This window comes from Panthera uncia, assembly GCF_023721935.1.
Source record: "Panthera uncia isolate 11264 chromosome D3 unlocalized genomic scaffold, Puncia_PCG_1.0 HiC_scaffold_9, whole genome shotgun sequence".
NCBI classification, from domain to species: Eukaryota; Metazoa; Chordata; class Mammalia; order Carnivora; family Felidae; genus Panthera; species Panthera uncia.
This window is the reverse complement of record NW_026057587.1, coordinates 2,614,997-2,627,030: the sequence shown is the minus strand read 5'-3', so window position 1 is coordinate 2,627,030 and position 12,034 is coordinate 2,614,997. Positions and strand designations below refer to the sequence as shown.

Here is a 12,034-nt window from a genome sequence, read left to right as displayed (position 1 = left end):
CACCCACACACACATGCATGCACATGCACATTATACACACACATACACGCACACATGTATGTACACACATGTGGGCCCACAAGTACATATGCACACGCATATATACACGCACATGTGCGCACAAGTACATGCACACGTGTGCACCTATACACATGTGCACATACACATGTATTCTCATGCATGCACCCATGTGTGCCCACACAAGTACATGCACACACAGGCCCCTATACATGCACATTATACATGCATGCCCACACAGGTACGCATACTCACATGGACACACAACATGTATGCTCACACATGCACATGTATGCACATGCACACTATACACACATGTCTGTACACACGTGTGGGCACACAAGTACATGTGCACACATGCACCTATACACAGCCCCCTTTTCTTAGTACTTTGAGGAATAAACACTGAATTTCACAACAAAACAGAACACTAAGACCTAGCCCTAAGTTCACAATCTACCCCGGCACCTGCTCCCACCTTCCACAGGAGGCTCTTGGTGGCAGCCCCGCCTGAGATGCTCTCCCGTCTCCCCCCCCCCAGACCTCGTCCAGCAGGAGGGCCGGGAAGTTACATTCACGAAATGGCCAGTTTCCCCGAAAACAAGTCTTACAAACCCGACCTTCCCCCATCTCCTTCTCTCTCTCCCTTCCTCCCTCTCTCCCCCCTCCCTCTTCCTCTACCTCTCCTCTCTGTCTCAGTCCCCCTCCCTCCCTCTGCCTCCCCCAGTCAGCTCATCTGTGACAATTCAGCCCAGTTTTCTGGAACCCTTGAAAGAGGAAAAGCCTGAGATTACGGGCTGGGGGCAAGGAGAGCCGTGGCCGGGCCACGATGGTGACAAAGCCGCCGAGCTGCTCCGTTCGGCCTTTGGATCAGATTTAAGTACTTTTGCTAATGGCAGATATTTAGGATGACAACCTGGTCTGACTCATGTAAACGGGCCTGAGTCCGCGTTTCCCTTCAGAGCCGTTGATCATCAGCGGCCGCGGAACCTCTCAGCGCCCCTCGGTGCCTTTGTATCCCCGCCGCCTCACCGCGGAGATGAGCGGGGCCTTCCCTGGAAATGCCTTTTATGATGTTCGAACAACCTGATAGTTTCTGCTTTGCTTTCCTCGGGCCCTTCGGGCAGGGATGCTGCACTTGGAGGAGGAGGCAGCAGGGCGGACGGGGTGGGGAGGGGGTGTCCAGGCTGTGCCTTTCCAGCTGCGTGTAGTTTCTAGCAGGGTAGTGTCAGCGAAACCTAGCCTCCGCCTGACCCCAGGAGGTGCTCGGGGTGGTGGCTGTGTGCACAGCGGGTCCTCTCACCAGGCAGAGCGGGGGGTCAGCAGGCCAAGAGGAGGGTGGGCAGCACGCAGCACCCGGGTAACTGAGGGCACGGCTCCCGACACCCAATGGCCACCTGCCAGAAGAGGTGCAGCGGGACAGAGGCAGCAGGGGACCTGTGTTGGCACCTGTGTACGAACCAGTATGGCGTATTCCTCAGAGAGTGAGGGCACCTCCCCCCGCCTCCTCCGCCTTCTCCGCTGTTCCTTTGGCGATGAGATACCGTGAGAACTCACGTCCCTCCCACCCCCTCTCTCCTCTTCGCAGGTGTCTGACCGCTGTGACTACGTCTTTGTCAACGGGAAAGAAATGAAAGGCAAGGTGAACGTGGTGGTGAACTTCACCTACCAGCACCTGAGCAGCCCTCTGGAGATGACGGTGTGGGTGCCCCGGCTCCCGCTGCAGATCGAGGTCTCAGACACCGAGCTCAACCAGATCAAGGGCTGGAGGGTGCCCATCGTCTCCAACAAACGGTGGGCCTGTTAATCGGGACTCCATATTAGAGACCCACGCCAAACAGGCCTCGGCTAAAAATGGAAATTTGCAGGGTAGCTAATTTCAGGCCTGAGTGGATCCGGGGATCCCTTACGGGTGGAATCTCTCCCTACCTCTCAGCCTGGTTTGCTACGTGTTGGCCCCGTATTCTTTTTACGTGAGGCTCCAGACTTGCACTCCATCCACAGAAGGTGCGTCCTTCTCCTCCCCAGTGGCTCCAGCAGAAGTCCTGGGGTTAGGCTACCCTCCCTTGGGCTGTGTGCCTGTCCCTGATCCAGTCACCGTGGCGAGGACATGGAATACACTGCCCGGTGAGGCCTCATCCACAGTCCCCTGGAGGAAGAGGTCAACCCTGCCTGAACCAATGGGCTGATACCAGAAGGAGGGGGCCTGGGAATGCATTCTGGCTGGACCTGGGCAACCTCTCCGTGCCCCCAGCCCGGAAGCTCTCAGATTGCTTGGTCCTAGGGAGATGAAGTCAGAGTCTGTGACCTGCATGCCTGGCCCTTTGTGCTGATGGTGCCTGATAGGGTGATAGGTCTTCTTTTTTTCTTTAGTTTATTTATTTGGGGGGGGGGGGGGGGAGGAGCAGAGAGAGAGGGAGAGAGAATCCCAAGCAGGCTCCACACTCAGCACAGAGCCCGACACGCGGCTCGATCCCACAACCGTGAGATGATGACCTGAGCTCAAATCAAGAGTCAGATACGTAACCAGCTGAGCCCCCCAGGCGCCCCAGTGACAGGTCCCCTCTGTCTGCACCGGGCACCAGATGCCAAGAGAGTTGCAAGAGGTCAGGCTCTTTGTTCAGGGACTTTGTCACCTCGGAGAAACCCATGCCTGAGGACTCGCATGCCAGCGACCTACAGAAAGTCAAAAATGAGCATGCGCGGAATTAGAGGAGGAGGAAGCTCTCCTGGTGTCTGTGTGCTCAGCGGGGGAGGAGACTGGCACTGGTCTGAGGGATGACCTCTGTTTACATCCCTGCCCTTGGAGCTCCATCCCTGTTAGTCTTTGTGCTGCTGGGTGACGGGGAAGCTTGCAGGCCGTGGGTCCCACGCGTGGTTGGAAGATGGGTTCGGCAGTGATCCTCTCCTTGGTGGCCGGGGTCTCTGATGTGGAGGTGGCAGGGCGGCCTTAGGAGGGGTTACTGAGCCTGCGAGGGCAGGTGGGTGCCAGGACTCCCCCGAGGATGGGCCGAGTCTGATCTAGGCACATAAAGACGCAGAGTGTCACAGCTGTCCTGCTCAGCTCTGACAACAGAACAGGGCTGTCGCTCAGATAGAGACCACGACGTGCCAGAAAGAATGGGCTGGGTAGAAGGCGTCAGACATGAGGGGAACAGCTAATATCTGTCCCCGAGCCAAACCGTGGCTGCCCTTTCTACACTTACTGCCATGTGACCTTGCCTTGAGCTCAATACTGACCTCCTTGCGGTGCTGGTTTTAGGGCCATTCCCACCATTCCCAGCTCTGTCATAGGAGTTACCCATCACTGCACAATTTAATGACGTATCCCCAAACTTAGTGGCCTATGCCCAAGCTTGACGACCTATCCCCAAACTTAGTGGCCAAAAGGAAACACGTATGATCTCACCCTTTCTCCGGATCGGCTGTCCAGGCATGGCTGAGCTGGGTCTCCCACAGGCTGTCTGGTCAGCTGGAGCTCGTGTGGGGAAGGCTCTGCATCTAAGCCCACGTACGTGGCTGCCGGCCAGCCCGGGCCGTGGAACGGAGGGCCCTGGCTCCTCACTCGTTGTCCTGGCATGTGGCCAGCTCCATAGGGTGGCTCACGACCCCGTAGCTTGCTTCAGGAGAGCAAGCGAGAGAGGAACCGAGGAAAGGATACGTGTCACAGTCTTTCAGACCCTAATCTTGGAAGCGACTTCCCCTACCATTGGCTGTGGTCTTGCACTGGAGGAAGGTTCCCGGTTCCAGCTCACACTCAAAGGGGGGGGGGGGTTCCACCAAGCACGTTCCTGGAGGTGGGGCTCCCCGGGGACCTTAGGAGCTCTGCTGACCACATCACAGCCCCTTCTGACTGTCAGGACTCATACACTTGAGTGTCACCTGTGTACCCACCGGGCTGGGCTCGCTGCCCACTGCCCCTTGCAGCCCCTGCCGTCGGCCCAGATCAGGACCTGTTAACCTGAACTGACCCTTTGACAGGCCGGCCCGGGACAGCGAGGAAGAGGAGGAGGACGAGAGGAGAGGGGGCCGTGGGTGCACTCTCCAATACCAGCACGCCATGGTGCGGGTCTTGACGCAGTTTGTGGCCGAGGCGGCGGACCGCGGGGGGCACCTGGTCCACCTGCTGGGCTCAGACTGGCAGGTGGACATCACGGAGCTGGTGAATGACTTCACGCAGGTGGAAGAACCCCGCATCGCCAGGCTGCAAGGGGGCCAAGTCCTGATTGGCCAGGAGCTCGGCATGACCACCATTCAGGTGAGCAGCGCGCCAGGCAGGGGCCCTCTGTATCCCTGCCTCTTCTCTGGCCAGACGAGAACGGTCGGTCGTGGCTCAGGACAACACCTATTTCTAGAGTGAAAGAAATCGTCCCCCAAATAATACAAGCAGTGCAATGACGTGACCGGAATCTCGAGATTCCTCGCGTGTTGCCTGCATTTATTTGGCAGACCCTGGACAGCTCCTCTGGTCGGGTTTTGTTTGAAAGCCGAATACGCTGTCTGTCTACACCGTGGCGGGTGTTACCATCCTGGGGAGAAGGCTCTTGGCCCGAGCTAGCCTCGTGGGAACCGTGGGCATGGCCAGCGGCTTCTCGCTGCCCATCATCGCGTGGAACAGCTCTCCATCCGCCGTGATGCCCTGCCGTGTGAGGTCCCACCCCAGGCTGGACGAAAAGTGGGGCGTGTCAGAAATGTGCTGAGGAGAGGAACAAAGTTATGTCGCCCCCACGGTGTCGGGGGCACCCGTAGCTGGGAATGAATGGGAGAGGACCAGGGCACAACAAGGGGGTTGGCAGAGAGAGGGAAGAGGCAGAGAGAGAGGGAGAGAGAGAATCCCAAGCAGGCTCCATGCTGTCAGCGCAGAGCCCGATGCGGGACTCGATCCCGCGAACCTTGAGATCACCACCTGAGCTGAAATCAAGGGTCAGATGCTCAACTGACTGAGCACCCCAGGTACTCCTGCAACGTGGAGTTTTGAAACAAACACTTCCCAGGACGCTGTTCCAGGCGGCCCCTTGGGGTTAGTTATCTACCTCTGGTCTGAGAACAAGCATGGTTCCTCCGCGGCTGCCCCCGATCCCGCTCTTAGCCATTCAGTGGGGTTTCTGACACAGCTGTGTACAAGGAGGCCTTGTCAGGGAAGTATTGGATTGTGCAAGATTTAAAGCATGTCCGTTCTGGAAAATCGGCTGGTATTTAAAAGAGATCATTTTACTCAACGAAGAAAATAAATGGGTTTGAGGTGACCCAGGGGTCACATGCTCCAGTGACCTCTAAGACCTGAGAAAGTAACTGTGAGCAAAGCAGGCCGGGCGTGAGCTGAAAGACAGCCACTGACTCAGGCCCCCAAGTGCTGGGAACCCCGTAGGGGTCGGTGCGGACAGTGGTGAGGGCCGGGCTGCTGCTCATATCCTAAAGCTGCCGACGAAAACTCGAGTCTCGTACGGCCAGATGTTGCAGCCTTTCCAGAAAAGCGAGAAATATTTTTGCAGTAAATCCTCTGATTGTCTTAAGGGTGGCCATTAATTCCATTTTAAAGTTTTATTTATGTGAAACAAAATATATCTGCCCCGTAGACAAGAGCTCGAAACCTCCATGGTTGGCGTTTAATTGAAAGATCTAAACCAAAGATCTAAATTCCTGGAATCTGTCTACAACAGGCTAAATTAATGCCTGGAAACCGGATACACACACGGGACATTAATCACTCCCCCTAAATGGTAGCGTGGGCACAAGGGGAACAGCATTGTGCTCGAGAATCAGGCGTTACGGAGGGGGAAACGGGCCAGCTTCCCACGTGTTAAACCTGGAGAGTCTTTCCTGGTGGGACAGCTGCTGCTGAGACCCTCTTACCTACTCCCACCGAGTGCTCCTGAGTTATAAGTTCGCTTGTCCACTTTGTCCTGGGGACTCTTATGTCATGCTGACTGCCATTCAAATTGTCCTAACCAGACCCAGAGACGGAAGGTGGCACGTGGGGGTCCTGGGAAGAGCTGCCATGGTGACACATGTCTTCATAAATATCAGTAACAACAGGCACTGAGAAACGTGTCAGGAGAGCAGGTTAAAGGGAGCTGGGAGGGGCGCCTGGGGGGCTCAGTCGGCTGAGCGTCCGACTTCGACTCCAGTCAAGATCTCACGGTGTGCGAGTTCGAGCCCCGCGTCGGGCTCTGTGCTGACGGCCCGGAGCCCGGAGCTGCTTCAGATCTGTGTTCTCTGTCTCTCTCTCTCTCTCTCAAATAAATAAACGCTTAAAAGTGCATCGTGTTTTCACAAGAGAGCTACATCTTTTGGAAGAAGGCATCCCAGGGAAAGACCCGTTTCTGTCATTCTGGCTCATCCTTCTGTCTCTACGCGCATCATTGATGCCAGTGCAGGAATTCCTGCGACCACAGAAAGCTTTTCCTTCTGTGTTGGTTCTGCCTTTCAGATCCTGTCACCTCTGTCGGACGCCATCTTGGCGGAAAAGACCATCTCCGTGCTGGATGAGAAGGTGACCATCACAGACCTCGGGGTCCAGCTGGTGACCGGGCTGTCACTCTCCCTGCAGCTCAGCCCAGGGAGCAACAGAGCCGTCTTTGCCACTGCGGTGGCTCAGGACCTGCTTCAGAGGCCCAGACAGGTGTGGAGGCGGGGCTGGGGCCACACAGCAGGTGGGGGCACGCGGCAGGCGGGTCGCCCATCAGGCGTGGCTGCCCCTCGGCCAGCAGTGGGGTAGCAGTGCCTCTGGGAGGTGCCCGCGGCCTGCTGCTGAGTCCCCGCAAGGAAGACGGGGCGGCAGGTCTGGGGCTATAGAGGTTCCCTTCACCAGGTTTGTAGTTCAGCTCAGGGCAGAAGGACCTCGTGGGGATGTCAGCCGTATTCGCAACCCGCGTGCTCCAACGGGGCGCTGTGTGTGTACGTGTGCGATGTGTATCGTGCGGTGTATGTGTTTGCGTGTTGATGGCACGGTTTCCAAACGAAGGGTGCTGCAGATAGGCCATCTGCAAAGGTTGGATGTGCTCCTCCCTCGTTAGAGGGGGGCAAGCATTCTTTTTTAGGGGGAACACGGAGGCGCCCCGTTTGTTGCGGAGCAACAAAGCCGTGGTCTCCGGCCGTTGATTCGCCCCGTGCCTCGTGAAGCAGGACTGTCCTCCCGCGGGGCTGCGGGGAGGCCGCCAGCCCACGCAGGGGTGTTCCTGGCAGCTTCCCTACTAGACGGGAGCCCCCTCCCCCGGCACCCGCACCCGCGGAACCGCCGAGGCTGTGCCCGTGCTCCGAGCCGAGCCAGGCTTGTCCCAGGACACACGGAGCCTTCACGTCCCCCCCGCCTGTACCGCTCACCGGGTGTTCCTCGGCAGGCGTCACTCGGCCCCTTCGCTGTGGCCCGTGCGTGCAGCGGTCTGGGTTATAAAACCCTGGGAAGGGCGTGATTCCAGTAGCAGATGTGAATGGTCGCCAAAGACCAACCTTTTTCTCAGGGCGGGATGCCAGGCAGGAAGCAAGGTGCAGGTCACAAAGGAGAGATACCCCGAGGCTGCTTTCCGTCTTTGTGGGGAGATAAAATCAGGTGGACCACCAGCTAGGCGTTAAGGAAGCGGTAAGATAGAGTTAGAATTAGGCCAAAGAGCTAACCGTTCCCAACAGGCAGAGCTCAACAGGGGACCCTGAGGTTTGCTCCGTGCGTGGCTTGGATGGCCCTTAGTCCCTGCCTGCACCTGGCTCTGACATTTCAGTTGCTTGAACTTCCTGCTCTGATTTCGTGGCAGATCGGAAGAACCTGGCGAATCAGAGTCCCGTCCGGGCGCTCCTGCACCGTGTCGGTAGCGTTTTGCACCAGCGGCTGGGCTAAGCCGATGCCGACCGGTAGTAGAGTCTAGTGGCTGAGCCCAAGGAGCTGAAGCCGCGAGCCACGTTGGAGGAGCCTTCCTTCCTGCTTCCAGAGACTGAACAGCCCCCGTGCAAAACTGGCTTCTGTCACGCTCAGGGGCCCTTGGCTTGCGAGAAGGTGAAATCCACTCAGGCGAGCTTAAGAAAGCAAGGGGTTTATTACCAGGATTGGGGGCTCTCACGGACCCCGGCTGTAGGAGCTCAGAGGAGGAAGAGTGTCTGCAGTCTCTCGGTGGCCACACCTCCTTTTGGTCTGTCTCTTTCTCTTTTCCCGGAGATAAGTGCTGTCCCCAGACACTTGCTTAGCCCTGCTCCATTGTGGTTGCTGCGAGGGGGGCTTCATCCCCCAGATTTTTGTGGGCCCCCCACGCATCCTCCCACAGCTAAGGCGTCAGTCCCGTCTGTCTTATTTCAAGTTTGACAGAGAGAGAGAGATGCCCGTTGGCTCGGAGCTGTTGAGATGTGCGTCTCATCCCTGGTCCAGTCGGCCCGGGCTGGGTGCACAGGATCACGTGCCTGTCCAGGCTAGTAATCCTTCCGGGCTTGGGGTGGGGCAGGTTCTCCGACATCTGGGGGAGGCAGGTGGCAACGGGCCCACCAGTTCGCTGTCAAGCACGGTGACGTCTCCACTCCTGTTAAATCGGAGGTGATTTCGTCTGCCTGGTCCACCTAGTCCCAAGGAAAGTCGGTCTAAAGCAACAAAGTAAAAAGGCAAGAGACTGAGATGGGTACAGACCTTGGCCTTGGATGCCCTTTGGCCTCCCCGTCTCCCAGCTGGTTGAGGGCGGAGTGGCCGGCAGAGAAAGAAAAGCCAGATGGCGCTGGCTTTATCTCCCTGGCTGGTTTGACTCCTGGTGTCCCAAGTCCACACTGGGTCCGGAAACGCGTACAAACCTAGTCCTGTAGACCCAGGTGAGGCGGGACCAAAGCCCACACTCCTCTGTGTGCCCCTGTCCACATCAGGGGCTTTCATCTGTGTTGTGAGTAATGAGCAGAGACTCGGTATTAAAGCAACTTAAAAAGTAATGCAATAAATATTTTCCGCGTAAACGTGTAACACTTGCAAATGATCCCACTAACCAGCAATATCCTTTGACGTGCAATTTATGTTTGCGCAGACGTAGATCTCGCCCTGCCTCAAAACCCCGTCTTTTTTTCCACACCCCAGAGGGAAAAAGAGGATCTTATTATGGAGTGTTTATTACGGGCCCGGGTTCATCGTCATTTCAGTCTGGTGGTTGTTTGCTGTCGGTTTTGCGTCTTCCTAAGAGTTGGTTTTCTTCCGTGACCTCCCGTGCGTCTTGTCTCTTATTTCTGCGCTGCTTAAAAGGTTTTCCTTTGTTCTGGTCGTATTATCCTGGCCACAGAATGTCTACTTTACAAAGACTTGGTGTTCGGTGAGCTTTGGAGCCATGTTGATTGGTTTATTTTATTTGACAGGAGGCAGCCATCAGTTGCTGGGTCCAGTTCAGCGATGGCTCCATCACCCCCTTGGATATCTACGATGGGAAGGACTTCTCCTTGATGACCACGTCCCTAGACGAGAAAGTGGTCTCCATCCACCAAGACCCCAAAGTCAAGTGGCCGATCATCGCCGCTGAAACGGAGGGACAGGGTCCTCTGATCAAGGTCGAAATGGTTATTAGCGAATCGTGCCAGAAGTCCAAGCGGAAGAGTGTGCTGGCTGTGGGAACGGCCAACGTCAGAGTTAAATTTGGCCAAAGTGATGCTAACCCCAACACCAGTGACAGCAGACACACGGGGGCAGGAGTTCACCTAGAAAATAATGTCAGTGACAGAAGACCCAAAAAACCCTTGCAAGAGTGGGGGGGTCAGGGGGGACCATACTACGGGAGTTCCTCCATGGGCCTCATGGAAGGAAGGGGGTCCACGACAGAGAGGTCAACCTTCCAGAGAAAGAAGAACCAAGAAAGCCTCCTAGACGATGGCCGCCATCTGCAGACTGTCCCCATTGACTTCACCAGCTTCCCGACCCAGGGGGGCCTGCCCAGCAGCAATGGGGAAGTGGACGAGAACGGCCTCACGCAGGCATCCAAAGGGCTGAGCGACTTGGAGATCGGCATGTATGCCCTTTTGGGTGTCTTCTGCCTGGCCATTTTGGTCTTCCTGATAAATTGTGTGGCCTTTGCGTTGAAGTACAGGCACAAACAGGTTCCCTTCAAAGAGCAAGAAGGTATGAGTCACTCCCATGACTGGGTTGGGTTGAGCCACCGGTCAGAACTGCTGGAGAACCACATTAACTTCGCCTCCTCCCAAGATGAGCAGATCACCGCCATTGACAGGGACATGTATTTCGAGGAGAGTAAGTATCTCCTGAGCACAAACTCCCAGAAGAGCATCAACGGGCAGCTGTTCAAGTGTTCGGGACCCACCATTGCTGACGGGAAGGATCAGAAGAGTGAGCCCCCAACGTCCCCGACCTCAAAAAGGAAAAGGGTAAAATTTACCACCTTCACCACCATCCCCTCGGATGAAGGATGCCCCGCCGTGAACTCCGTCCCGACCAGTGGTGAGGACACGGACTGGGTCTGCCGGGATCTGGACCCTGGGGAAAGCAGACAGCCACACCGCTACGCGGGAAGGTTACGTGAGGACGTGTAAGCCGGGACACTCGCACACATTGCTTTGCACTCAACTCCCAGCCTTTAATTTGGGGACGGAGCGTAGCGACCGGACACGATGAGGTCATCCCTGTCCGCAGAGCCCCGGAAAATGCCCCCGGCTCGCCTGGGGGTGGCCCCACATCGGGACCCGTGCACATGTCCCACCATACGGTGTCTTGGTCAGTGCCGAGAGGCTCACCGTGCATGGCAGGATTTTTAAAACTTGCAGGAAAAACCGAGTTCTGAATCACTGAGCTTCCGAAAGGTTCTGGGAATAAGCAGCCCCCCTCTGCCCAGGGCCCTCTTTCTGTCTTTAATCACAGCACTTGGGAGATTGTGAAGCCGCGTGGCTCCCGTGTGCGGTCGTGCAGACCGTGGAAGGCGACCAAGACTCCGCGGAAGCGTGTGCCTCGCTGGGGGGCGGCGTGTCGCTGGGGTCCGGACGCACAGCTGGCCAGGCGCCGGGTCGGGGGCAGGGGCCAGGGCGAGGCAGCTCCTGGGAGGCGGTCACCGCGACGGATTGTCTCCCAAAGTCCAGCCCGGCCCAACGACAGACCGGGGCGCTGCTGACGGGGACTGAAAGGGAGCACGTGGGCAGAGGGGCCACAAATGTTTCTGTAACTGGATGCGGAGAAGAAACCAACAGACCCCTCGGAGCGGTCCAGGCGTTGCTCCCTTCGTAAGCTCGGGATACAGGGCGTAGAATGTCAGGCCGGTTCCAAGAACCAGGCTTTTTGGGGATGAGTTCACTGTGTCAGAATCTGTACTCACCCCCCCACCCGGCCACCTTGCTGAAAGCCGTTGGTCACTCGTGGGCAGTGGGGGCCTTTCCAGCGTTCACGGCGTCCTTCTTCCCCCGCGGCCGGTGTGTCGGCTCCAGGGGACCGTCTGCAGTGGCCCCGCCAGGCGAACGTCACGTGTCCTTCTTGAAGAGGCAGGTCTCTGCGGGCAAGTGGTTCTCGCGGTGAACTCAACCCCAAGGGACACTGGCTCCCCTGTTCCTCCAAAAAGACGGGAGAGCTGTTCGCGGACAGCCCCGCGACGGCCACACCAAGCCTCCTGTCCGCGGCCACAGAGACCCCTGCGGGGTGTGGGGCTGGGGAGAGCCGGGGCAGGAAGCCCGTCCACACCCCTGCGCGGGCTTGGACACGTGGGGGGACCAAGGCGTCCGCGCGTGGGGTGCAGACGGAGACCCTGCTCAGCCCTGAGAGGTTTGCTGTGGCTTGAATCCGAAGGACTCGGAATGCCCCCCTCCCCTCCGTGGGAAGCCTAAGAACGGGGGTGGGGGGTGGGGGGGATGAGCGGCTTCCGGCCCAGCTCCAGCTCCCGCCACGCTGGAAGGGGCGGGAGAGGGCCAGCGGCCTGGGGCACAGAGGCCAGGTCTCTTGGGTGTCTTCCCTGTCACTTTCCGTCCCTCTGCCTTCCTTCTCCTCTCCACTTCCTGTCTGTCTCTGTATCTCCCTGACCCTGTTTCTCTGCTTGCTCTGTGTCTCTCCCTCCCTCTCTCCCCCCTCCTCCTTCCC

General features: G+C 57.6%; 1 protein-coding gene across 1 annotated transcript in view; it reads left to right on the top strand.

Annotated features, from left to right (window-relative positions):
* The window catches only part of LOC125915019 (transmembrane protein 132D-like), a 17,357-nt gene extending 5,334 nt beyond the window's left edge, over window positions 1-12,023 (top strand). The window contains exons 5-10 of the mRNA XM_049620641.1: window positions 1,607-1,812; window positions 2,113-2,145; window positions 4,000-4,276; window positions 4,506-4,664; window positions 6,449-6,640; window positions 9,328-12,023. Of these exons, the coding sequence (XP_049476598.1) occupies window positions 1,607-1,812; window positions 2,113-2,145; window positions 4,000-4,276; window positions 4,506-4,664; window positions 6,449-6,640; window positions 9,328-10,509 (2,049 nt within the window). The 3' untranslated portion in view covers window positions 10,510-12,023. The remainder of the gene's footprint in view (window positions 1-1,606; window positions 1,813-2,112; window positions 2,146-3,999; window positions 4,277-4,505; window positions 4,665-6,448; window positions 6,641-9,327) is intronic.
* The last annotated feature ends 11 nt before the right edge of the window (window positions 12,024-12,034 follow it).